Source organism: Tubulanus polymorphus, chromosome 3 (genome assembly GCF_964204645.1).
Source record: "Tubulanus polymorphus chromosome 3, tnTubPoly1.2, whole genome shotgun sequence".
Lineage (NCBI taxonomy): Eukaryota > Metazoa > Nemertea > Palaeonemertea > Tubulaniformes > Tubulanidae > Tubulanus > Tubulanus polymorphus.
The window spans coordinates 24,587,950-24,615,078 of record NC_134027.1 but is presented as its reverse complement, the minus strand read 5'-3'; the positions used below and the strand labels follow the sequence as shown (position 1 = coordinate 24,615,078).

General features: G+C 40.5%; 1 protein-coding gene across 1 annotated transcript in view; it reads right to left on the bottom strand.

Moving 5' to 3' along the window:
• LOC141902226 (neuropilin and tolloid-like protein 1) overlaps nucleotides 1–27,129 on the bottom strand; it is a 50,954-nt gene that overhangs the window by 10,878 nt on the left and 12,947 nt on the right. The window contains exons 2-9 of the mRNA XM_074789868.1: nucleotides 20,544–20,594; nucleotides 19,772–19,798; nucleotides 10,647–10,814; nucleotides 7,711–7,965; nucleotides 7,162–7,194; nucleotides 4,478–4,641; nucleotides 3,965–4,196; nucleotides 2,072–2,203 (exon numbers count right to left, since the gene is read on the bottom strand). Coding sequence (XP_074645969.1) covers nucleotides 2,072–2,203; nucleotides 3,965–4,196; nucleotides 4,478–4,641; nucleotides 7,162–7,194; nucleotides 7,711–7,965; nucleotides 10,647–10,814; nucleotides 19,772–19,798; nucleotides 20,544–20,594 — 1,062 coding nt within the window. The remainder of the gene's footprint in view (nucleotides 1–2,071; nucleotides 2,204–3,964; nucleotides 4,197–4,477; nucleotides 4,642–7,161; nucleotides 7,195–7,710; nucleotides 7,966–10,646; nucleotides 10,815–19,771; nucleotides 19,799–20,543; nucleotides 20,595–27,129) is intronic.

Genomic DNA, 27,129 nt, shown 5'->3' with positions numbered 1-27,129 from the left:
GATGTCGTTTTGATTTCATTATACACGTAACATCTTCAGTCGCATCTGTTAATTATTCAAAAGTGCTCGAATTTGATACACACACACACACACAAACCCTCGACTCTCCAGTTATGCAATGTTTGTCTCGATCGGTTTTTTCGACCAATGAATAATCGATGAGCTGAGATGTAAGTATAGATAGTGCGCGTCTACGAATTTAAGTCGGAAAATTTGAATATCTGAGATTTTGTCAAATTATACTGAAATATTACATAAAATCGACTTTTTATATTGAATATAGGCCATCTTAGCGATGTCTATCTATCTCCGTGAGCTTCAGAGATATTGAAAAATAAGATCAGACTGCCGCCGTATGGGATTTTTCATCAGTTACAATGGAGCTCTTGCAAGCACACGCTTCTGTCACGTGGCGGCGCCATTTTGTACGATTTGCATGATAGATCTCAGAAGTTTCAAGACCCCCAGACTTCACTAGTTTCAATATCCCCATTCTCGTGCTTATTGCCATGTAGGTAGTTCACCGGTTCTGGCGATGAACAACTTCACTGACCACGTTCTAACTTCAGTGTAAGCTATAACCACAGTCATATCTTTCTTCTAACTGGTAGTTTTCAAACAAACAAAAAAATAAGTAAATCTAGTAAATGGCGAGGTTAGATGCAAACGTATCCTTCCATTTGAGAAACAGTCGATTTAAAAAGGATACATAGATCATTCGCGCAAAGATTTTTACGATTGCGGAAAGACATTTTACAATTTTCTACCGAAGGCTAATTAAACGATTTCTATTCCGTTCGTAAAGGGCGATATCCCTTAAAAACGGTTCAACTAACGACAAACTAAGTTTGGCGATAAAAGCCCGGACAATCCAAAGCGATCGGAAGTTTTACTTATCTTGGCGGTGAACTGCGTGCGGTCATTGGCCCAGACAGACGAATGACGGTTGGATTTGAATCATCGATAAATGATCGATACCGGCTATTGGTATTCAGATCTTGTCGTAACGTCGGTGAGCGATAGAATTCTTACCCCCGGGCTCGACGCAATAACGATACGTGGAATAAATTCAAAAGAATGCCACACAGGGCCGTTGTTTTCTATCGATGCCGTTTGTTCGTTAAGATCGTTATCGAGATACGAATGAACCGAGAGCTTTTTTCTAACGCGTCCCGCATACATTCCTTGATTACTGTTGTCGATGATGCGAATAAAAGCCATTTTCTGCGATCCTTACTAAAAGTTTTCTCTTGTCGTTGCCTTTCGTGGCGATGAATTATTCGTTGGAATATTACAAGCAAGAGAGATGCAAGGGAGACAGGCGTACACAGTTACGCTTATAGAACCAGAACTGTGGAACTGGATCCAGGGTCAGATAAGACCCGCACAAGTGTGGAACTTCAGAGCCAAATTAAACCCACACAACTGTGAATCCAGAGTCAAATTAAACCCACACAACTGTGGAATTGGATCCAGAATCAAACTAAACCCACACAGCTGTGGAAAAGAATCCAAAGTTGAATTAAACCCACACAACTGTGAAACTGGATCCAGAATCAAATTTAACCCACACAACTGTGAAACTGGATCCAGAGTCAAATTAAAGCCATCTAACTGTGGAACTGGATCCATATAAAAATCAAACCCACACAACTGTGGAGCTGGATCCAGGATCAAATTAAACCTACACAACAGTGGAACTGGATCCAGGGTCAGATAAGACCCGCACAACTGTGGAACTGGGTTCAGAGTCAAACTAAACCCACAAAACTGTGGAAGAGTATCCAAAGTGAAATTAAACCCACACAACTGCGAAACTGGATACAGAGTCAAATTGAAGCCACACAACTGCGGAACTGGATCCAGATAAAAATCAAACCCACATAACAGTGGAACTGGATCCAGAGTCAAATTAAACCCACATAACTGTGGAACTGGGTTTATAGTCAAATTTAACCCACACCACTGTGGAACTGGATCCATAGCCAATAAAACCCGCTCAAATGTGGAAGTGGTTCCAGAGTCAAATTAATGAAAAAAATGGCAAGATATGAGGTAGTGAAATACTTACCTGGTTTTTCAACTCCATCACATTCCAGTTCATCCCACTCAGTGGCACAATTCACTCTACCATTACACAACAACGATTTATTCACACACGTGTTGTCACCGCAACGAAATAAACTATCGTGTTTGCACGGACCTGAATAACGAAAAAAAAATACCAACGAAATTAATACACTTATCAATTATACATATCAACAATATTTCGATACCGATAAAACATAATATTTATGCTGTTCGCTGCCGATATGGGCGTTCGACACGGATTCAATGAGATCTGAATTAGCAATCGCAATATTGTGATAATCGTTTTTTCACTCAAAAGTTAATTCAATATTTATGTCGTTAAACTTTCCTAAACGACGTCGAATGCTTTATACGGTTGATAGCCGGCAATTCGATCGCTCCGACATGTATAAATCTACGCTGCGTCGCGGCGCGATGCTTTCAGCGGGTGGGACGTACTAATTAGCGAAATTAACCGGGTAAATGTTGCCTGAGAATATGGCAGCAGTTAGCTAGATTAACACACATTATACGTCATTTTATGTTCCCTCTGTCGAGCGAGATAAATGCGCGAAGAATCCGAATCTAAATGAGCTGGCGGCTACGTATAGGACTTTGTAAGAGGCTGCTTAAACCACTGTTGAGATATATACGTCCTCATATGTAGAAGGGTCGGCGTCTCCAACTACTCATTGATGCCAGTGACTTTCAATGAAGCCGATATTAGTCAAATCCCAACATAGCTGGGTCCACAGTCAAATTAAAACCCCATACCACTGAGGGAGTGCCCCCCTCCCATAGTCAAATAACACCCGCAGAACTGTGGAGCTTGATCCAGAGTTAGATTAAACCCACACAGCTGTGGAACTGGATCCAGAGTCAAATTAAATCGACTCAACTGCGGAACTGGATCCAGAATCAAATCAAACCCACACAACTGTGGAACTGGACCCAGAGTCAAATAACACCCGCAGATCTGTGGAGCTGGATCCAGAGTTAGATTAAACCCACACAACTGCGGAACTGGATCCAGAATCAAATCAAACCCACACAACTGTGGAACTGGACCCAGAGTAAAATAACACCCGCAGATCTGTGGAGCTGGATCCAGAGTTAAATTAAACCCACACAGCTGTGGAACTGGATCCAGAATCAAATTAAATCGACACAACTGTGGAACTGGATCCAGAATCAAATCAAACCCACTGAACTTTAGGGCTTTAGTTCCATAGTCCAATTGAACGTACGGTACAGTGAAACATGGGTACAGAGTCAATTTGAAACTGGATTCAGATTCAAATCAAACCCACACAGCTGTGGCATTGGACCCATAGTCAAATCAGATCCCCAACATCTGTGAAACGGGGTTCAGAGTCAAATTAGAACCCACGCAACTGCGGAACTGGATGCCGAAGAAAATAATGTGCTTCATCGTGGCAAAGAGAATGTGAGACGTAGAACTAAAATGGGACCAAACTAAAGTCACTACGGAGAAACTCCATCCTCGCTTGCCAGTGTTTGTTTGCCACCCGCTGAAGCTTACGCCAACACAAACCCTGGCCGCAAACCCTTTATTGGTCTATTACGTCACCCAAGATTTCTTGGGCGGACAGGTTCCCGCTCAGTGTCCCCAGTCTATACATCTATCCAATCAGATGCGTGGTATTTATAAAGCAAACTTGCCGGCAAAAGCAATGCATCTGTTGGCTAGTAGACTGGCGGGCGCTGAGCGTTAACCTGTCCGCCCCAAAAAATGTGGGTGAGCGGCCAGGTTTTGCGTTGGTGTGAGCTCCGGCTGGTGGCAACCAAACCCTGGCAAGCGAGCATGAGAAAATCGAACTCAACGTCGTATCCGTCGAGAGTTTTTTCATGTCAGTTCGTTTTTTCTTTTTACCTGAATATAATACTGAGAAGAAGGCACTGAATTTGACAGCATTTTCCAATTCTTCCGCTCTCGCTCGCAGGAGCAGACGATTAGAAACCGACATATATTCGGTGGAGCCGGCTTCTGAGTTACACAGTAGCTTCACGCGGTTCGCCTGCGAGGTAGTGCTGTCGTAGATCTCCAGCGAACTGTCGTCGCAGTGTTTGGAGGCGATAGAAAATTCGGTGAATTTCAGGAACATCTGAAAAAAGAATCATCAGTCCTCAAAGATCAGTACCTACATGGAATACAGGGGCTGGTTTTAAAAACGGTTTCCAGGGGCAGCAGAAAAATGGTTTTAGCCGGATACAATGTTCGTTTATACCAGTCAAATTGATAGGAGATGGGCCGAGAAGGACCGACCCTTAATAAGCGGGTTTCGAACCTTCGAATGAACCACGAGAAACTAGGACATAACTGACGCGGCTTAAACCACTGGTCGGCCACACGGCGCAACTCCAGACGCTGGCTCAATGTACTCACCCTGAGTCCTCGCGGGATGTGTATCACCCACGTACAGTCTAACGGTAACAAATGATCGTCTATTTTTTGTCTGATTATATGTGGAATGGAACTCGTAGAAAACTGCTGTTCGAGGATTCGCAGGTCACTGACTTTATGAGCGTTGATTACATTGATAAGACAAACTGAAATAATAATCGAAATCGACAACGGAGTTAAACGCGTTATTTCATCACAACGTTTCCACCGAAAATGACCTAGTTATTCCTCGTTTATTCTTTAGAATCAAAGCAAAAACTGTATTTCAATCTGACTCCAAATTCGAATTATTCTTTTCTTTCAGATAGATGATCAAAACCGAAAACTATCACTTTCAGTATTAATTGGTTTAAATTGATCCAGAACTGTGGGACCACGGCCAAACATACGTTATCGAGGCTATTTATGAGGTACAGGGCCAGTTGCCTAGTCTTGACTTAAGCCCAAAAGTGGTATTGAATCACGAGACTGGTCTTAAGCTTTTAGATTGGCTATAGAACCAAAATGGTGTTAGACTGTCAGATCTTAATTTGTTAGATTTACTATGGAACCATAATGGTCTTAGACTGGTCTATAGTGTAAGCATTGACTGCATTACTGACCCCTGGTGGAATCTTCTAGAGGCCAATACAAAAAATAGCAATTAATTAACATTTTTGACACAATTAATTAACATTTTTAACACAATTGAAAAATTGCTACTGTTTTTTCTATTGGTTTGCAGCGACTCGGCCTCGGACCAATGAGTGAACAGCGACGCCATATTTGACGAGTATCCTCATTCGTATTGGTCGACGTTTTCGTCATATGACCCAAATTAAACCAATAATCAATCGATTCACAAAGTATTTACGATTTGACAAACATAGCATCACAACACAACACGTCACAGCATAGATAGAACGATTGACTTTGACACTTCGGAAAAAAGGTCGGTGCATTTCGTGTGCTGTATTTACAACATATCACAACTCAATCAAGAAATCAGTGCTTGAAAAAGGAGAACACACATTTTTTAAGATCCGCCTTGAAGAAGTAACTGAATTGACAAAAGGAACAAATTAATAGATTTAGATTAACTTTAACTTATTATTCTATATATTAATGTATAACTTCATCGTGTAAGCCTTGAACTCAAATCAAAGACTATTAGGTCTATTTTCCGAGATACATATCTTTTTTCGATTAAAATCTGGATTCATTGCTCATTAAAACGACAATTATATGAATTAAGGTGATAAGTTACAATAGAGAAAACATCCATACACAATTACATACAGTTCGACATATCAGAAAATCAAAACTTCGAAGGAGAGGTGAAAAACAAGCAAAATACCATGAAGAATTTGTTGAAAATACAATGTTCGTTAGTGCAAAGAACTCTGTACTCGAGAACCAGTTCCTCAGTCAGGGTTGAAGCAAGTCGGACTTGCTTCAACCCATATGTATTGACTCAATTCATATTTCAACCCAAATCTTTGGTACTTTATAACAGTAACATTTTTTGCTTGAAATTCGACGTTTTTATATTGAAAATTTTCTGCAAATTGTGACTTAACAATCGATCGAATAGGGTCTCGTGGTCTCAGGCACAACTGCGGAACTGGTTCGGGGTTACAAGATTCGTCGAAAAAACAAAACACTCAGCAATGAGTTACTTCGTTTGAAAATCGTTTGAAAAAGCGCGTGGATTTCAAACATATCGGAAAAGAAGAATTATTACAGTGTAAGACAGAAGAAGTGAATGAACATGACGGTGAAGTGGACAACATACTAGAATTCGAATACCTTCACTGAGCTGGACAGAATCGTTGGTTTGGTATAACTGAGGGACTGCGTAAGTATAAGAATAATAGATTATATGATTTAGTATATACGCTACGAGTCTTTCGGAAATATTGACGAATGGAGGATGTATGAATGCGGTACAGTTTAAGAGTCCGGTTTAACAAAAAATGAGAAACACCTTTATCACATCAAAAAAGAGCTAATCTTTTTCGTGAAACTGGGCCCAGGTTAGTTCCAAAGTTGTTGGTCGGATTCGACTCTTAAGATTTTCGTGAAATAAATCAATTTTGGCTCATTACTGTGGAGTATAATCTTAGTCTTTATTACTTTGTACGTTGATGGCTATTAGAATATAACCGAAATGTTGCTCAACAATATTTGCATTTACTACAAGAACTTATCATCTTTTTCAGGACTTAATTGCGGGATCTCTTGCGCAGGGGTTTCAGTTGCTCAGTGGCAAAGTAAGAGTTAACCACCAAATAAATACAATGGTGATAATACAATTTTGATTGTCACCTGTTCAATTAACCAATGGTTAACTCTAACCATGAGTTGAGCAATTGACCCCGATTCCACGGTTATGAGTTAAATGTTAACTCTGAGTTAGAATCAGTTCATTTTCAATGAGTTCAAAGTCACTGAGAAATGTGGAACTGGATCCTGCATTGTAACTAGGGTATACGTTGATCACACTGTGATCGAGTCTCACAGTACGTACTGAAATTCGTCTCTTAATTCTGAATTTTTGACCGAACAACTATGGAACTGACCCAGGCGTTTCTTTAACCAAGACAAGGAGGACGGTTGTGGTAACTTGTTGAACAGCCGTTTCTAATGTTCTAATCTAATCTAATGTACTGCCTAATTTTACTGACCTGAAAAGTTACGGGAATACTGAAGCTCGGGATCTGAAATTATGTAGAAACAAATGAAATATGATGCATTTCAATATATTCTAACAGAATGCGAAGTCGGTTCGAGTTTAGAATGTAGGGTGTGGTGGCTGAAAGTAATCACAGAAATATGCAAATGAGGGCGACAGGGCGAGAAGAAAAAACCAACATTTCTCGTTTTGGCGCCTAATTTTCGATTTCGTCGTTCCTCGTGGTACCGGTCCTCATCTGCATATATACAAATTTTTTATGGTAATTTTGTTGGGAAAAATTGACACATGCAAATGAGGGCGATATTCTTACAAAATAACTCGTTTTGTCACGTTATTTTCCTTAATTTGATTGTTTGGGATATCATTTCACGTATGGCCTGAATTAGCCATTTTATTGTAGAACCCTCTTCATTCGAGCAGAATTTCAAATCTATCAATATTTCTCGGCTTTTCAAACGTCTAAAAACGCTCGTGAAAAAGTCTCGATGATCGTCATCGTCGCAACCTCTCGAAATTTACCAACATGATCATTACTTACTGGGGTCTAACAAAAAACTATAAACGGCCTTGAAACCTTTCCATTCGACTGAATCATCCGACACGAAACGTAGCCATAAGTAACGAGTCTTCGAGTTGATTGGTCCGGGAAAATTGGTGCCGCAGTACCGTCCAATCAACGGCGAGTACCCGTACGGACCGTTTCGGATCTCGAGGAAATCGAATTTGCAATCTTCCGACGCCTCCAACTCGAAGTGGTCTCTCCAGTCGAGTAGCAGCGTGTGGCCTTTCGGAGCTGTAAAGAGAATATTTTTGAGAAATGATGTATGACACACCGAGGATTTAGTGGTTTTTGCACGGAATATAGAGTTCAGTTTCGTGAAAAAAAATTCCAGCTTTAAACGGTTAAGTTAATACCATTAGTGTACAACCATGAAATTTAACCAGTTATCTGAACGCAGTAACCAATAGCAATTAAACCGGAAATCTTAGTCTAACGTCTTCGTAAAACTGGACTGGACCCAGAAGGATGACTCCGCAAGCGACTGTGGCAATTGAGGATCCACCAGGTGGCATAAGTGGGTGTATCAGAGGACAATGGCGCCAGATTTCAGTTCAGATTTAATAGAATACATCCATACTTTCTCTATTTGTATGAATGGTGAATAAGATTCGAACCATGGCCCGAGACAATCAACCGTGTTTGACAAAGAGATCTGATTTGCCCCAGATCTTGGTTGCAGTAAGCTTATCGAAACTGAACTACGTTTTGATCTAGTCGTCCTGACACTGTTCGTATTACAAAACGACGCAGCGTTTACATTTTTCTGGCTAGCTGATCGCTTCCAACTGCGGAGAGTAGTCTGCCGCAAAAATCGAAATTTAATTTATTCCCAAGCAATTTGTGCGTCGCGTAATGAAATTTATCGGGAATCCCGCGAGCTCGACAGCAGAGACCGGTCTATTATACCACTGCCGTCGATTCAAGACGAAAATAAGAATCGTAGCGTTTTGCTGTCTGTAGAAGTGTCTTAAAAGTGCACTGAAACCATTTCAAATTTTTCTGATCTGTCAGTGTTTAGTGATTGATGCTCAGGCGTCTAGTCTCCCTGTCACTCACTTACATGGTTCTCATGTGGTATTTCACAGAAAGAGACGTCACTCACTTCGTAGTTAAGGGATGAATGTTAAGGAAAAGATTAATATCTGATTAATTGAACTCTCTATCCAGCTCCATAGTCCTGTGGGCTTAATTTGACTCTGGATCCAGTTCCACAGTTGTGTGGGCTTAATTTGTCTCTGGATACAGTTTCGCAGTTGCGTGGGCTTAATTTGATTCTGGATCCAGTTCCACAGTCCTGTGGGTTCAATTTGACTCTGGGTCCAGTTTCGCAGTTGCCTGGGTTCTATTGGACTCTGGACCCAGTTCCACAATTATATGGGTTCAATTCGAAGATTTTGCAGTCAGGCCTCGAACCAGCTGCAGCCTTATGTTTACCTAACGAAATACAGTTTCATAGTTAGCTTCGAAGGTTTATAACGCCTGCATTACAGACCTTTTTAAACAGTTCTCAAGAAGCGATGTATTTTTAAATCGTCTTCCGAATACCGGGATATGTTCGGCGGTGCAAATAACCAGATGAATCAACAAAGAAAAACATAATATCGCATCGAAAACTAAGAAATTAGAAAAAAAGAAAATTCGCGATGAAATGTGGTCTGCATCTTGAAAACGTCTTCGGAAGTTCTGCCGCCCCCGCTTTAGGTTTATCAGGCAATTTTCTTCGAAATAGAGGATTGTCCCTCTTGCAATCATGAGCGGGATCTGATCGCTTCAACTAAAAGCTCGCCTAAACCAAGAAACGATGCTTTTCGATGGTTTTCGACCTCAAAAGCATTGTAGCGCTATTACCACCAAAGTTACCAGCTTCTTACTTTTTGTTCTAAGACCTCCAGACCATAAACCCTTCTCTTCAGAGTAAAAACCGCCATTTTGTTTTTTTTCATGCCTGGATATTTTAAGTTAGAAAAGACCGTTCTCCCCAGAATATGAGCGATGATATCCTACCGCACACTTGCGAACCTGGTGGATCCTCGCTTGCCACAGACGTGTTTACCATCGCAACCAGGTAACTTGTTGATTGATTACGATGTCTCAATGCCGCGAAGATTTCTTTAAACGAGACACGAGCCCAGACAGTGCGGTCGACAATTCCATCGGGAACAGGGGGTCGGAATACCGCCGAGCCGAACTTAATATCGAGATGCAACGGTTTCATTGCGTGTTACGGCGTGGTTAGATTGACGGGAACAACGGCTCGACGACTGGTCTCAGCCACAGCGAAGTCTAGACTAAGAGGTAGTAATGAAGTGAGACATGCACGAATCTACACGTGTTTGTCCAGCCAACAGGGAACGAGGCCACGGATGATGATTCGAGCTGTTAGCGCATATTGTGTGTACACGTTGTATTTGTTAGTTCAACAGAGAACAACTTTTTGTCGCCAAAAACTTTCTGAGCTAAAAAGTGTTCGTCCTTTCTGTTTGTCATTAGGCATTTAGAAAATTTGATTTCACAAGGGCGGATCTAGGATTAGGGCAGGGGCTCAGAAGGAATATGGTACATTTTTGCTCTTCAGGAGTATGTGGGCCGTGGCCCACCGGGGTCCGGACTGCGGTTTTTTAATTTTCCCCTTAAAACCCAACGGATCAGAATCGATGAGAACATTGATATCCAGTATCAACCATCACGAGGCAGTTTCAGCTTGTTTTCTGATTAACCACTGCTCCTATTCCAGTAAGCATGGCGGCTGATTCGTGCCATAAAAAAAGATTTAGAAAAGAATATGGACACTCGATATCCACCAGTAACGCTACGTTAAAACGAAAAGTGAGAAATGTTTAGAATGGTGAGTTTGAATGTCACATTTTTTAAATGTGGGCCGAAACGGCCGCCATAGTAAGCAGTATACGTACCCACTAATAGACTAATGCATTCGGTTTTGTTCGAATAATTGAGCGGATAATTCGGACTGGTGAACGTTCGTTTCCTCCAATCACCGTGCGTGAAATCGTAACACGTGTCACCCGGTCGGTAATCTTTAACGAGTGGAGGCGGGAATTCGGAGGCGTTCGTGTCGTCACCTGAAAAAGTAGCATACCATTAGCATATTCGTTACGACAAAAACAGTCATTGAACATTTGAAAAAAAGATTTGACAATTTCTGTAAAAATGCAAGTATTTTTCCCTAAAAGGAACCACGTTTCATGTGAGAATGAACCCAGACTCACGACTCTGGAACTGGAGCCAGATTACGATTATACTTTAGAGTGAGAGACTAAATTCATAAAAATAAAACAATAGACAACATCTCGCTCTCTGGATTTGGTCTTCAAATAAACCTCTAATCCAAACATGAGATGTTACACGATTCCTCTCACAATACGCGGTTAGTGAATTTCCCTTTTTTTCAGTAGTTTACGAGTTTTTTTTGCGATAGTTAAACGCTTCGTATTTCCTCGGTAATTCCACATGATCCGCGAAACTCAGTGCTTAAGCTGCCAATCGTTTTGTTGTGTAATTCTCGGTAAGATCTACGGCTCCAGTCAGGATGCGTGCTTTACGAGTTTACAACGGGTTGCATGTAGCAGGAATTACCTCTCCATCTCCGGCTCTCTCCCTCTCAGTCTCTACCCCCTTGTGGTCATTCCGTCTCCGTCTCCGTCTCCGTCTCCGTCTCCGTCTCCGTCTCGGTCTCCCTCTCCGTCTCCGTCTCGGTCTCCCTCTCCCTCTCCCTCTCCCTCTCCCTCTCCCTCTCCCTCTCCCTCTCCCTCTCCCTCTCCCTCTCCCTCTCCCTCTCCCTCTCCCTCTCCCTCTCCCTCTCCCTCTCCCTCTCCCTCTCCCTCTCCCTCTCACTCTCACTCTCACTCTCCCTCTCCCTCTCCCTCTCCCTCTCCCTCTCCCGTTCCCTCTCCCTCTTCCGCTCCCTCTCCCTATCCGATGAATTCTAGCTCTATCTAACTCGAGTTAAGTGAAGTGACGCGTGTACGCATCCATTGGAAGTATCTGCAAAACGTCTTCCAAAATGTGACTTCGTCGTCCGAAAAAACTCTGCGACGATATGCGACTTCTTATAAGGCTTCAACCCGGTTTAACGAAGCGAAATACAGAAAGCTGAATCGGTGAAAATTGGCATCCTCAGTAAAACTCAGCGAGCACGTGTGCATCAGTCAAGCCTGTTTACGTATTCTAACCACAAAGCAGATATAAGTACAGAGGAAACAAAGGAAAAACATGCACTATTACAGAGTTCTACCATAAATAAATCGAATAAAATTCAAGTTATTTGTATTTTGTCAGGCAACTCGTAAATATCCACCCGATAACAAGATAAAAACCCACTATCTACAGATTAAAAGAATTTGAAAACAAGAATTTATTTATTCAATCTAAAATATATATAAGACACGAAGTTTCGATCTCACCCTAGAGATCATCGTCAGGTAGTGAGATCGAAACGTCGTGTATTCTATATATTTTATATTGAATAAATAAATTCTTGTTTTTAAATTCTTTTAATCTGTAGATAGTGGGTTTTTATCTTATTATCCGTTCACCACGTTTGAGTGTGGTCATCGTTCTATCCACCCGATGTTCACCCGAATATTTATGAAATTACAGAGACATTGAACACCAGCTCTGAAATCAATTTCGTTTCTTGTCTTGTTATGGGGACATGGTCAAAAGTGGGTCGGCCGTCGTAAAATAGATAATTGTCGGACTGCGTTGCGGGTTTGGGGACACAGCGCTGAAAACTAGAAGTTTTGTCTCTACGACTAATCATTTTTTCATGTTTAGTGAATTCCGAACGGACTCGGATATTAAGCGCCGCCGAGTCTGATGAACAGCGGAAGTTGTAATCGGGATATCGGTACTTAGTGACATCCGCCTTGACGGAAACTGCGGTTTAACGATGCGTGAAATTGGAAGATGGATAGAAATCAATGGGATCTCTCTTCACCGCAAACACCCGAGGACATGACTACCGTTTATATACGTCCATTAAAACAGTGCGGAATATAAAGACTTCCGCGGCTTCACTCAGTCGTTTACCGGTTCCAGCGGCGGAGAAATGTTCATACGAACTGGGATCGAAATTTTCAATGGCGTACTTCGCTTTGTAACGAAAGAAATATTTGAATTCGGCCTAGCGTCTGACACTGTACATCAGTTTTTAAAACTAACTCCACAGAGATGGAACTCGCAGGAAAGGTTTGAATATTTTAGATATCTGTTAGTGTGGGCGAGTGGTTATAGCGTTCGAGGACTGGAAGCCAGGTCGTGGGTTCGAACCCCGTATACATTACCGTGGTGCCCGGGGTAAGATACTTATCCTCATTGCCTCCCTCCACCCAAGAGCCCCTGACACGCATTTTCTAAAATACTGCTCGTTGCCTTGAACTTGATGATTAATTCGGGACAACGCGAAGCCCTTTTCACGTTCGTCTTATATTAATTTAGATTAGTGCATCGTTACGCCCGCGCGCGTCAATCAGTAAAACACAGATCGGCGAAATTGCTTCGAAATCCAATCAAAACAAGCGATGATTCTACGTAATTCTTTCTATAATCGGTTATTTAATTGATTCGCTAATCACAATAAATTTCTATTTTTGGATGATTGCCTCTCTCTCTCGTCGGGCTGATGAAGCCATCATCTCGTTGGTTGTTACTATAGAACTATACTTAAACATACGTCATTCGTATTCCAATAATGTTTTTTATCAAAAAGCATGTTATAGCGATAACGTTTAAACTTACGTCGATGATAATGAATCCAATGAATTCAGATCTAGGATTATTGAAATGATATATTGTCAATTCTTCATTTATCAATCATTGTATCATTTTTCTTTTTTCATGTTTCTTTTTGCTATTTTCCGCAGTTACCTGAACAGCGACGTCAATATGATTCATACAGCCTTATGGCTCTGTTCAGGCTTCTATCATCGATTCCATATTCACATCATTTTCAACCTCGATAATGTTGATGCCAGAATGAATATTATATATTATCTATAAAATCCGTTAGCTTCGGAAGACTTTTTCGAAAATATCAATAGTGCCTCTTTCTTTGGTTGCACATTTTTGAGCGAAAATCTGTAGCTTCGAAGTGGCTCTTAAATTACTGGGTAATTTTGCAGAATTTTGAAGAACTTTCGAAGAACTCGAGTCCGAAAATATCAGTCAGGACAATCCTATAGTTTGAATAACTTTAGCAACTTGACGTTTTTAAAAATTGCATCATTTTCACTCTACTCAAAAGACGGGAACTGAGTCCTCTACCAGTTCAGTGCTTCGAATGAGAACAATACCGGTATTAATTTCCGGACCTTTCTAGATTATAATTCGTTCGAAGCGGCAATGTTCATTTTATAATCCATCTAATACTCTTCAGATGATATTGCGAGGATCTGAAAACTAGACAAATACGTGATTTTTATTTTGAGAGCTTGATGAGATGCCGCGTCATCAACGCGCAGAGCTTGTCACATTAAGAGGAAATGGGATTTAATCAATCAAAACTCGTAGATATAATTTTCAAGCAGATTTAACCATTTCACACCGGATCGACTTTGCTAGATTCGATATTCGAATTTTGTGCGTCATTCAATACGAGGAATATTAGGTATATCTATCATAGATGGGAATTAGTACCCGAAGTTCTTTCGCATTTGAACCTAAAGCTAAAACATTTGGAAGATTGTTTGAATGAACCGGAACCGAAATTTCCGATTACGTACTTCGATTTAAACAGAAAATTCTGTAAATTCGACAGCCTATAACACAACTACATCTGTACTTCGATTTCCGATTTCAAAATCAAACCTCCTGTTTCGATCGATCCCGGCAGGTGTTGTGGGTTTAAGGGACAAATCAAAACAAATCAAACGCAATCTACCTATCAAATAAATAATAGGGTCAATCCCTATTTCAAGACACATCGAAATGAGCTTGTTCTAATTCTGTCTAACTTTACCGATGAGATGTGGAACTGGAATACAGTATTGATGTCCTACTGCACACTGGCGCCCCTAGCGGATCCTCGCAAGTCAACCGTGGAAATCCAGTGCAATAATTTCAATGGAATAATTCATTGGTACAACATTGCTGGGTCCGTGTTGAAAAAACTATCGATTCTATTTCGTGGCTAGATTCCTATTCATTACACTCTGGTGTCCATTTAGGGTGCCAGCCTGATTTTAAAATCTATGCTTTCCTCAGGTTACCCCGATGTTATCTTACATCATTACTGTGTAAAATAAATTAATTGTATCAATTAATGATATGAACCTTTTTCAAATCTGTTGATGTAGATTATTCTGGGAATGTAATAAAATTGCCTTCGAAAAAAAGATCCGGCATCATAGATGTACACTATAGCGAACCAGGCGGACCCTCGATTACCGCAGTAGAGTTCTGTTGACAGATTCTTTTCGATCGGTTATTTTCCGGTTGAGTTGGCCGTCATTTTCAAGGCCGAACGTTCATTATCGACGATCATCCGACCCGTATACAACACGCCGTGTCGTTGACTTGACAAGAAAACAAAACAATCTCGTTTCTCTATCCGTTCGAGTTTTGCACCGGTGGTGCTTATGCGCTGCACGGAGCTCAGCGTGGGTTAGTCAGCTCAAGGCTGTCTACGTTACGTGGACGCAATATTCTGAATTATTAATCGCAAGTAGATTGTTTCGTTACCGTCAGTCTATATTCAACAACACGAATTGATCAAAAAAGAATATTCATATGAAACAAAGAAAATTTTCTGAAGAAAAAAAACAATGCCGCTTTGCCTCCTGCTTAACCAACATAAATGTGGAACTGATCCCAGAGTAAAACTGGTTTTTTTAGGGTTTAGAAAACCCACCTGGACCCGGAACTGAATAAAACCCACAAAACTAAGGAATTGCACCCAGAGTCAAATTAAACCCATACAACTTTGAACTTGAATTTAATTAATCCTACACAACTGTCGAACTGGATGGAGAGTCAAATTTCACACCCCACAAATGTGGAACTGGGCGAAGAGTGAAATCAAACGCACGCAGTTCACCATATCAACCGCGTTGTCACCGCGCACACGAGGTTTTCTGCGAGATATGTATTCGACAATAACCAGCTACTGTAACTCTCTTAAGGGCCGCTGCTTTGCGAACGAGAAAACCTGATCTGAGGTAACTTGAAATGCCATGTTCCAATCCCCTCTCCCAACCACAAAGCAAGTCAATGATACTTATGCTTAAAGTGTCTCGCCTTTTCCAGACATTACACTGATCCGATACGCGTGGTTATTTTCTGCAATTCCCTGCAGAGGTCCGTGCGATAATTAGTTTCTTTACGAAAATAAGGCAACATTTCTCGCGCTCTCAGACGTGCGTCTTTCTTTGTTGACCCCCCTCGACGGGAGGCGGTCTGTTTCGTAGTGAAAGCTTATCTCCGAGTTCTAAAGAAGCGAAGCCTCCGCATGCTTGATGATATATATTAACGTTTAACAATCCATTTTTAAGACTAGTAGATTCTTTTAAAACATTTTGAAGATCGTCTTCCCCACAAGACAGTGAAAAGTTGCACACCAAAAGTTACAATTTGGATAAATGAGTTTATTGATACAAGCCCCAGAGTATAAAATTCATGTCTATTTCAAATCAATGTTTTGATAAACTTGTTCATCCAATTTAGTATCTTTAAAGTGGGTTTGAGCTGAAAGACTTCAGGTTCTTAGAAATACCTTTCTTTTGTCGTTTGGCAAACGCAGTTTCCAATGTTTCGCAAGATAGTCTATTACCATCAGGCTGAAGCCCAACGCACACGACGCAGGGAAACACTGTTTAGTCGTGTGCGTCGTGTGCGTTGGACTGAGCTTTCACGACAAGGTTTTACCCTGAAATCGATTGAGTTTCTTCATGTACCCATTATGAACGAATATTGCATCGATTCATAGGGGTAGGTAACTTCAGTAAGGCTTTTGATTCGCTGATTAAAGCAATGCAAGTATAAAGGCACGCCTATAAATATAAATGAATTCTGTTGCGCTGTAGGTCTAAATTTTTGAATCATTGCCGTTATTTATTATTCGGCGCTATCTCAGGCTCAAGCAACAGCCCCGGGGCACTTTAGCGTGATTAAAGAGATTTATGAAAGACACCGGTCGCACGGATTCAGCGAGCAAGTTTTCTTTATGTCTCGATAATAGGTTCTTTGACGATTTGTCGACGTGGTTACGTAAGAAGATGCGAAAAATCGACTGGTTGTTACGGATGAGTTAAAGGTCGAATCAGTACAATGACGGCGTTTCGTCGTTATATCAAAAGACTTCAGCTTCGTTGCCTGTCGGCGGCAAAAGAACAAGAACGAGAAAGGAAATTGCCAACCGATTTTTTTTCGAACGAGAGATGACACAATCCGATGACACAGTTTTCAATCAGTATTCAGGTTCCACTTCCACGGTCGGGGATATGACCTCCGATATAGAGTACGTTAAGCGGATCTAGAGAATGAATAATCGATGAATATCAAAGTTTAAAGTCTTCGATAAAAAAAGGTTTTCACGAAGAAAATGTCAACGGGATACCAACCAGAAACGGTCGTATCAGTTCTGCAATGTTTAAACGTGGAATCTGGATTTTTTTTAACACCCATAACCCGCTAAGCGCCACACAGGGCATTATAAGCAGGTTCGATGTTTCTTTTTACCAATTAGGAGAGACCAGAGAAGAACCTTCGACCAGGAAACTCTGTCGCCACCAGGGTTTGAACCCATAAACCCTGGATTGACGAGACCAGTGACCGGCGGCTTAATCCACTCGGCCACTGCACCTCTCTGGAATCTGGATCCACTTTGTCGTGGAATGTGCTGCTTATTTACATTTCGACTTGCTTTTCTTTTACAGCTTTTTCAAATGCATGAAGGCAAATCCATAGGATGTAAAAATGTCACTTTTACATCGTCATGAATGCAGTTTCCAGTCAAACCCGGTGCATATGTTTGTATATAATTCCTCACGTTTTATGGCGCAATACTCCAAACATGTCACCACTGGCTGATTATCGAAAATTGTGTAATAACGTGCAACAGGTTGTTTTGTGTTGTGATGTTTTGATGATGTACCGTTCCGTACATTTTATAACTTCACGGCGCATTTCTAACACTCGTTCTCAGAGGAAAGAAACTATTTGGAGGAGGAACCTTTACTTGACAGGACAAGAACAGCGGGTTGTCGGAGAAGATCTCCGTCCGATTGAGTGTGGGTTTTTTAGGCAGATCATCAGCCGACCGAATTGAGGATTTCCTGGGAAGTTGTTCACCTGATCAGCGGGTGTCTAGGAGAAGGTTGACAGAATTCAGGGTTCCCGGGGAAAGATCTTCACTCTTTTTTTTCAAATTCCTTCAACCCACTGAGCGCCACGAAGTGCATTATATTAGCGGCTTCGATGTTTCTTTTTCGAAATTGGGAAGACCAAGAAACTCTGTCGCCACCGGGGTTCGAACCCATAAACCCTGGTTTGACGAGACCAGGGACCAGTGGCCACTGCGCCTCTCTCGGGGCGAACTCTTTTATCAGATCGGAGAATCCGTTTGCCTCCAATCAATCTATTATAGGTAACGTGACTTTTGGGAGTCTCCAGAACCTCCTTTCTGTCGAGGTGTTGTGATTCGGATTTTGTGTGGAGCCAACCGGAGATTTCGGACGGAGACTACTTCGGAGGTCATAAAAGAGTACGCCCTCGGTGTTGGGGAATTCCCATCCGGCCGTCCTGGACGACGGAGTCCCCCGAACACTAAAGCTATAATCAGTCCGCAGTTCGTGTCCGAACGGCGTAAGATCTATCGATAAACGACGGAATACGTTTGAAGCGATCGTGTAGTCGTCGTGAACGCGATGTAATACCTTTCGGGCACAGAATCATCAATATTCGCGCCGTCAATTAGGAAGAAAATTCATATCGTCGTCTTTCTCGACTGACTGGAGATAGCCGTTAACGCCAGAGGAAAAACACCTATACTGAAGCCATATGCGAATCATAACAAGCGCATATATGTTTCAGATAAGAAGCGATCCAGTTCGTTTGACTTGTTTCGGCTTATGATAATAGTTCTTATCTTATTTTACAAGCTATAATTTGTAAATTCAGCTTGTTGCCTGCAGTTCGAAATAGCGTAAACTACTCGCGTGTTACACGTATAGGATTCTTAGTTTAATCGCGTTTATCGCGTGTTCGTCGAGCCTGAAGAATTTTACCACTTCGTCTCGTCGATAATCTATCAAATTCCTTACCCAGGCACGAAGGACGGGCGGCTCCGAGGATTCGCCATGGCGTGTATTTCTTAACGAACTATATCGCGTATCGAGGGTTTGGTTCAATATCGACCGCGCAATATATAGCACAGTCGTGTAAACAGATTTGACATACGGGTCGCATGAAAGATAGTTGGGGTCACTTTCAATATTTTTGAGTAGAAGAAAAGGCTTTATCCGCGGAGATCAAACCCACACCGTGGAACTGAATCCAGAGTCGGCTGATTAAACCTGCAAAACTATACATTGTACAGTTGGATCCAGTTTCAAATTAAACCCATGCAACTGCAGTGCAACTGGATCCAGTTAAATCAAACCAACCATTTGATTAAACAGCAACTGTGGAACAGGGTCAATAATCAATTTGAACCAAGACAACTGTGAAACTCGGTTCAGCGTCAAAATTAAACTCTAATATGTGGGACTCTGTGGTATTTTAGCGCATTCTCTCTACCAACTTGAAGACAATAAAACATGAGGAAACATAAACTTATCGCAACGTACATTTGTATAATAAAGTTAAGAATTTGTTAAGCGTTTTCACTTGCCAGATGCGAAAAATATAGTCAGTAATACTACACGCCATTAACATAAGGGATAAGATAGTTTGCAGTGGGAGAGATGATAGTTGGTTTAGAAAGGGAGAGAGAAAGAAAATAGAGATATAGGTTAATAGAGAGAGAGAGAGGTTGCAAGGGTGTACAGGAGCCAGGCTTTGTTTAGAATATAATCAAATTTACCTTTCTCAACCGACCTGGCACTTTTAGCTGAAACAATCATATATGTATATACGATAAACTATCATGAATTGACAATTATTGAAGCTGAACGCTAAAAACATAAAGGCAACTCAATACGAATTGAAATGAACGTACACTAGCTGACCTACGACACATAGATTGAAAAAGATTTGCTCGGTAGTTTGGATATAAATGATGAATGAGTCTATTTGAAAATTGACCGTTAGAAATGTACGACTAGTGTCTAAAAAACGTCGGCCATGTTTTAAGAGGATTTATCGATTTTACTGAAGCTGTCCTGAATGACTGAACAACGGGACATAAGAGCTCGTTCTTAATTCTCATTGGTCGATTTGCTCTGGATTTGGACCAATCAAAGTGGCCATTACATTTAGAGTAAAATTTCCGGCATTGAGTCGATTTGCTATCAAAACTCTGTCAAAATACAAGCTTAAAAGATTCATATAATTCCACATTCTTAAGTTGTTTTGTAATCGAGAGCTTATCTAAATTATAGCATTCAAAATTTCAGCAATTGATTCTTTTTCAGTCAGTTTACCCACCAGGTGGTGGTGTTAGTCAAGACTCCCTTTCCCATCTTGACATGCTCCAGCGCCGAAGCTCTGTCGCGAAATAGAAATCGACGTGGTCGAACCCACTAGTCCACTAATGGCCGAAGTTTTTCATATCAAAATGGAAAAAAAGAACCAACGCTTCAGATAATACCCCACCCGACCGAAGCATGGAGCTGAATACATTAAGATGCACTTACCCAAAGCTATTTGATGTATTAATCCAGTAACCATCGCCAGCCACAAATATACTGCAAGAAAAAACATCCGAAGCGCAGAGGTAAAAATCAATGGCAAAACGAAAAAATGAAAACGCAGTCGCCATTCATAATAACTTCTTTATATGTTTCGAGTCTTTTCAACGCGTCAGGCGTCTCGTCTATACACCGCGATATGAACTGATCAATCGATGCGGACAAGATGAATGGCGTTTTGAAATGGAGAAGTCTTCAGCTCGAGTTGTTAGAAGTATTTGAATCGTTACACGTCGCGCGCATATGAATATAACGGGTATACGTTTCGCGATACAATATATTCAGAGTTACATTCGGAAAATATGGCGCGCGCTAACGTGGTTGTAATGTCCAGCTGTACTTAGAATCGTAAAAGCGATGGTGTCACACGTGGTCTGGAACATTCTAAACCGTCGAATATTGACCGAAAGTCGTGTTATGATAATGTCCGCTTTTTCAGATTTACAGTATGGTACGTATGGAATATTACGCGCTGGAAAAAGATTAAGAACGGTTCGCTCGTCCGACGCTTATCTAAATTTTGTTTCACTTTTGTATTGTAGATTAGACATCACAATTCTTTCCGGCGAAATGGCTCAACGCTTACAGTTGATGCAAATATGACGCAATACACGACCAGTCTATCGGGCATTGGATTGAATCTTGGATTCGAATTCATGGTGAAACATACATACTCTCTTTTGACTTCATCGTGTTCTTTACTTCATATCTTTTATTTCAGCAGACAATACTGTCTATTTTGGGATTCACCCCGAGTCCTGGAAGGGGTTCTATCTACAGCGATTTACAATACTCTACGATCTTTAGTATTACCAACATGTCTTAGTAAACCTTAGTGTCAGGCAGCCAGCAAAATTAACCCCAATCGGTCGCTTACCGGGTCAGACTGGTTGGACGATTGTTTGAATGAACAGGAACCGAATTTCCCAATTATTTTCTTCGATTTAAACAAAAAATTCACACAACTATGTCTGTGCTTCGATTTCCGAGTCCAAATTCTAACCCCCTGTTTCGATCCCGGCAGGTGTGGTGGGTTTGTAAGGGATACTAGATAAAGAAAACATCTAACGAATTCTATTAATCATATGAATAACAGGTTCAATCCCTATTTTAAGATTTAAAAAAAACATCAGAGTAGACATTATAAGGTTCTTGGTTAATTTTTGGATAGCTATTTTGCTATCTGGAAAAGTATAATTGTCCCTCTTATTTCATTCAATTGATTGATTCTATTTCATTTGATCGTAATCCATATTTTATTCATAATCCACTGGAACTAAACAAGGGGTTTGATTTTGAAATCAGAAATCCATGTACACATACAAGCCGATGTCGGTCGAATATACAGAATGTCTTTTTAGATGTTTAGATAGAAGTAGGCTAAATTCAATACGCAAACAACCTTCCATCCAGCTCGTACCAGGCCGGAATGTTCGGCTCCCGGCAAAGTCCGCTACAAACGATTGCCCGCAGATGAGGTGTGAACGATTAATAAGGAGGCATTAACAACTACCTTGACCTATCCGGGAAAGCAAGTGGGAGGATAACACGGAAGTGTGGCGGTATGGTACGCAGGTGGTTTTACACACGCCGTTCACCCCCACCCACTAGAATATTCACAGAATTCTATATTTAGATCTGAATAGATATTATTGCATCGTGACGTGATACCAGATATATCCGGACAACTCAGGTATATTAACATCACTCTCCAACCATCGCGGATACATGCCCATTCTAACTGCGACAAGTAAAGATTTATCCGTATTGATAACATTGATGCCCAGTCTATAGCAGGCCGAGGTTCAGGATTGAGAAATTTGCCTTGGTTTAGGATTTATCTCTGGATATTTTGATACGCCGTCTAATTGAGTCCAGGATAAGCATAATCCCCTGGTAGTAACATGGACGTATAAACTAGATTAATCTAGTTTACACGTCCATGGTAGTAACTTTGAGATGCAGTCTACAGAACTAAAGGCCCACGTAAGGAATTTATCCCTATGGATGTCTTTTGACACGGAGTCTATAAAACCTTGCCCGGGTCGAGAATTTACGGGATAGATAAAACGGAATTCTGGACGAGCGGAGGAGTGCAGATCCTAAATCTCATAACGAGAAGACTTCCGAAGATGTATTAGCGCGCGAATGACCTTTATGTCGAAGATCGAGACAGAAAGATTAATAATAATTCCTGTCAATTCCTCGTCGAGAGTACGTCTCGTGGATTAGTCCACAGTATTCAATTGATATACGTAAAAATCAAGATTTGTCAATTTGTCAACGTTTGTCTATGCATACCGGTACGATATTATCATTTTCCTTTAGTTTATATCATCTCTGATTACTTGACTTAGTCTCTGGATTGTATATATATTATATCTCATAATTTCTGTTGTAATTCATTATTCCCGAAGATGACTATTAGGATGTAGTCGAAACGTTGGATAAACTACTAGCTTCAGTTACGTTTTCGGACTTTGTTTTTCCGTTATTATTGTGGGATTCTCTCTACATCGCTTCAACGCGGATATAGTGTTTTATCAATCGTGATGCATATGATGTATATAATATATCTATTTGGAATAGAATACATGTATATCTGAATCTAAGAAATTATCTCGTTTTTATCTCAATTATCTGGTTATTTTCTTTCTACAGGGCCTTATACGCCTTCTACTCAGTCACCGGTATTTCCGGATGTGTCCTGTGAATTTGAGGACAGTAATTGAATAACAGCCGCACACAGCCAGTGACTCGTGTCTGGTCTGTGTAAACCCACCTCGTATGAAATTCTATTGCCTCTGCCGCTGACTCGCGGTTTAACCGCGTGGAGTCTGAAACGCGCGCGGTTTTTATTAGTTTGACGGTTGAAATATTCAATTTATTAAGATAGAATTGATTTGTCGATACACATTTGCAGGCGACAATACGGTAGACATCCGTCCTTGCATTTCGATACGAACACGACAGCCGGATTAAGAGAAACCTGAGATGGATGTCGAAATTTTTGTCACGTACGTAAACCATCATATATACCAATTAAAACGAGTCAAATATCATACCAACTACGTATCATTGCAAGTAACACTTTAGAAAAATGTCTACCTTTTTTGATTAAAAAAGGAATTGATTTGCCTCTAAGGTAACGCACCTGACCCCACAGCGCGTCATGGTGGACGCCAAACATTAACAGCTAAGTGAAGTTAAGAGTAAATATAATTCTAAATATAATTTTCTAAGTATAATATAATTTTGTAAATATTCTTATAACATGCTTTCTTATGAAATAAATTGAAATTGAAATTGAAGAGTCACCGTTCCCGGCAATGACGTCAGTGCGACGTCCGTGCACTTCCTCCATAGATTTAGGCATTGTCTCGACGTGTACAACGCTAATACAATATCGTCAGGGGCGGATCCAGACCGTATTAGCCGTATTGCCCAATACGGTCTAGAATTTTTAAGTGCCCTTCGAAATCTCACCGGCAATATTTTTGACGGCATTATTTCAACAACCGCTAATTCCGTGTCCGTAATCCGGGCATAATTATAAAATCAATCGGTATATACTGCTGCCAAGAAAGTGAGGAGAGATAATCATATTTGTAAAGCCTTTAATCATGATAAATTAAAAAGGGCACTTTCGTTTTGCAAGGGGCACTCATGCTTTAGATGAGGGCACCTTGTCCTTCCTTGCCTTTTCAGGGAGGGCTAAAGGGGCACTCGTACTTGAGAAGAGGGCACTATACGCGGAAAATGTTGAAGAAAAGGGCACTTTTTGCCTAATTTTTAAAATTTTAGGGGCACTTTTGGTTTGGAAGATGGCACACGACATAAGGATAAATGTGAAGACGAGGCAATTTTTGCAGATTGTTAACAATGAAGGGGCACTTAGCCGTATTCTGTATAATTGTTAAGGGGCACTTTTAAAGATTATAGGGGCACTAGGCGAAGTTGGCAACAACCATTCTTTCATGGGTTCGCCAGCTTCATTTTTTATCCGCATGTGTTGAAATCTTGTCTCGAATTCGTTTATTCTGGATTGCTCTGCTAGCCTCTAGAAGCCCTCTAAAAGCCTTTAAATGGTACCATATTTTCAAAATTTTATGGGGTGGGCCCCCAGACCCCCCTCAAAGGACTTCGCGCCTTCGGCGCTCGCATTGACCTGGATACTGGGTGTGCCCTAAGATCAGAAAGGTGCCCTTAAATTTCCTTCCAATACTGTCTACCCATCCCCCTGGATCCGCCCCTGATCGTGTCATTCCAATTTGAACAATTGAGCGATCATTTAATCTTCAAATTAAAAATAAGTTTAATATCTGGTAAGAATGGCTTCATCCTTGTCTTGCGCTGGACTTTCCATCATACATAAACGATATAAGATAATCATTTTTTACAAATTTCGACGGCCTGTCATTCTAAACGCTCGGCGCGTTTGACCAACAAAATGGCGTATATATTCAAGTGGAAAAACCACATGGTTGTAAGACCCCTTTAACGGACATACCCAGCTAGCACACAACGTTCATACAACACATTCGGAAACGTTCGTGAAAGTTGTGTGATAGTTTATAATGTAACATTCAGGCGATAACGTTTTCTGAAGGTTTTCTAAACGTTGTCATTCAAGAGCCTGCAGCAAATTATTAGTTTAGTCAGATATCATCAATATAGCCCGTTTTAAGCAAATCCCGACGTGGATTCCTACGTTTTTAATACCATTGGAAAGCAAGATTCAAACTTTCGGGAGTAAAGAAAAATATGGGATTCGAAACCGATGGATCTCGTGACATATCAAAACAGGAAGTGTTCGCCATTGTTCAGCAATCAGCTTTAAGCGGCGTGTTTAAGTGATTTAAAAATCGTTTATTTACTAAGGTACGTTATTCAATCCACAAATTTTGATACTTTCAATATATGGAAAAATACCGATAGAATGTTTTTGAAACAATCTTTTATGTAGAAACCCACGTTAGAGACCTTTTCGTCGGGTTTTATATCAATGAAATGACCTAACTGTTGTTCTCCAATAACAAGCATAACAATCCCTGTATGTATGGATGAAATGAACTTCAAGGCTTAACACAACTATGAAAATAAAAGTTTCTATATTATTTCCTTTTTATTTTAGGAATCACAAAGGCTGCCAGCTACGCTGTAACGACGACGACTGGTGCACTGGAGAACTAACTTACGAGTGAATAATTTCGATATTATACATGTATATATACGTAGTTACAAAATAAAAGTTAGGTAAAATAATTCAAATATTAGTTAGTTGAAAGAGATTTATTCTAGCTCATGAAAGAGAACATCATGGTTATAATGTAACGTCATACAGACGTTATTGGAACGTTTTTATCAAGCTCAATGGTTGCAGAGAGGTTTGTGAAGTAACGTTCAGTCAACGTTATCAAAAACGTTCTGTGAACATTAAAATACATTTACAAAAAACCGTCCTACAAACGTTGCACGAACGTTCAACATTAACGTTAAAACGTTAGTGAAAAACTTTTAAAAAACGTTCTTTGAACGGTTTTTTGTTAGCTGGGTAGCTTCGAGCAAACTGAAAATATGATATACGAAACGAAATATTTCACTGGTGGCAAATAATTGTCTTTCAAAAGCAAACAGAGTCAAAAGCTTTAGTGAAGTGAATACGTCGAACTCGCTGCGTTCAATCGGCATCGAATTGACTGACTTTGATTTAGTTTTTATCGGGTGCAGCACGAGTATCTCGTTAGTGTTTCGAGAGAGGAATCTAGCGTGTATCGGTATCAGTCAGTTAATTAAGATGCGTCGCGTCGACGTTTCGTGAATTACAAAACGAGCTAGTTTACAAAAAAAACGCGTAACCTCGCTTACCGGGGCTCGACTGCAACGGCAAAAAAGAATATTAGCTGAAACGTATTCGAGGACAGAGTATAGAAACTACGGCTAAAACGATGTGCATGATAGCGAAAATCTCCATTCAGATATTCCTCTGATTTCAGATACTTTTCATGTAAAATATATCTTCCCAATTGATGTGTTCAATTTCATTTAATCCATAGCTACATTCAGAGACCAGTTTTAAACAAGGGTTATTTCAATTGACGAATTAAAAATGTAGTTTAATTATGCTGCTAGTCTATATAGAACTGGTCCCTGGGCTTCTTTTATTCAGATTCAGGTTTTACCAGATGTTTTCCATACGGCTGGTTTTCGTCTCTTTCGCCACTTAAAGAAAGTCGGTTTTTGATCTTAAAATAGGGATTGTCCCTGTCATTTATTTGGTTGGTAAATTTCGTTTGATTTTTTCATGAGAACAAGAGAATGAAAAAGACACCGATAGCCACACCGATACCTTAACACCTCATAGTCACAAAATTATGAAAAATTATCGTTTGATGGTATATAGAGTAGCGACACTCAGGAATGAATGAGGAATAAGTAACATGATTTAAACTTTAAAAGATGAAATCTGTTTTTCAATAATTGTAAATCAAAACACGGAATTTCGGACTGTAATTCTGTAAAGATCATTTTC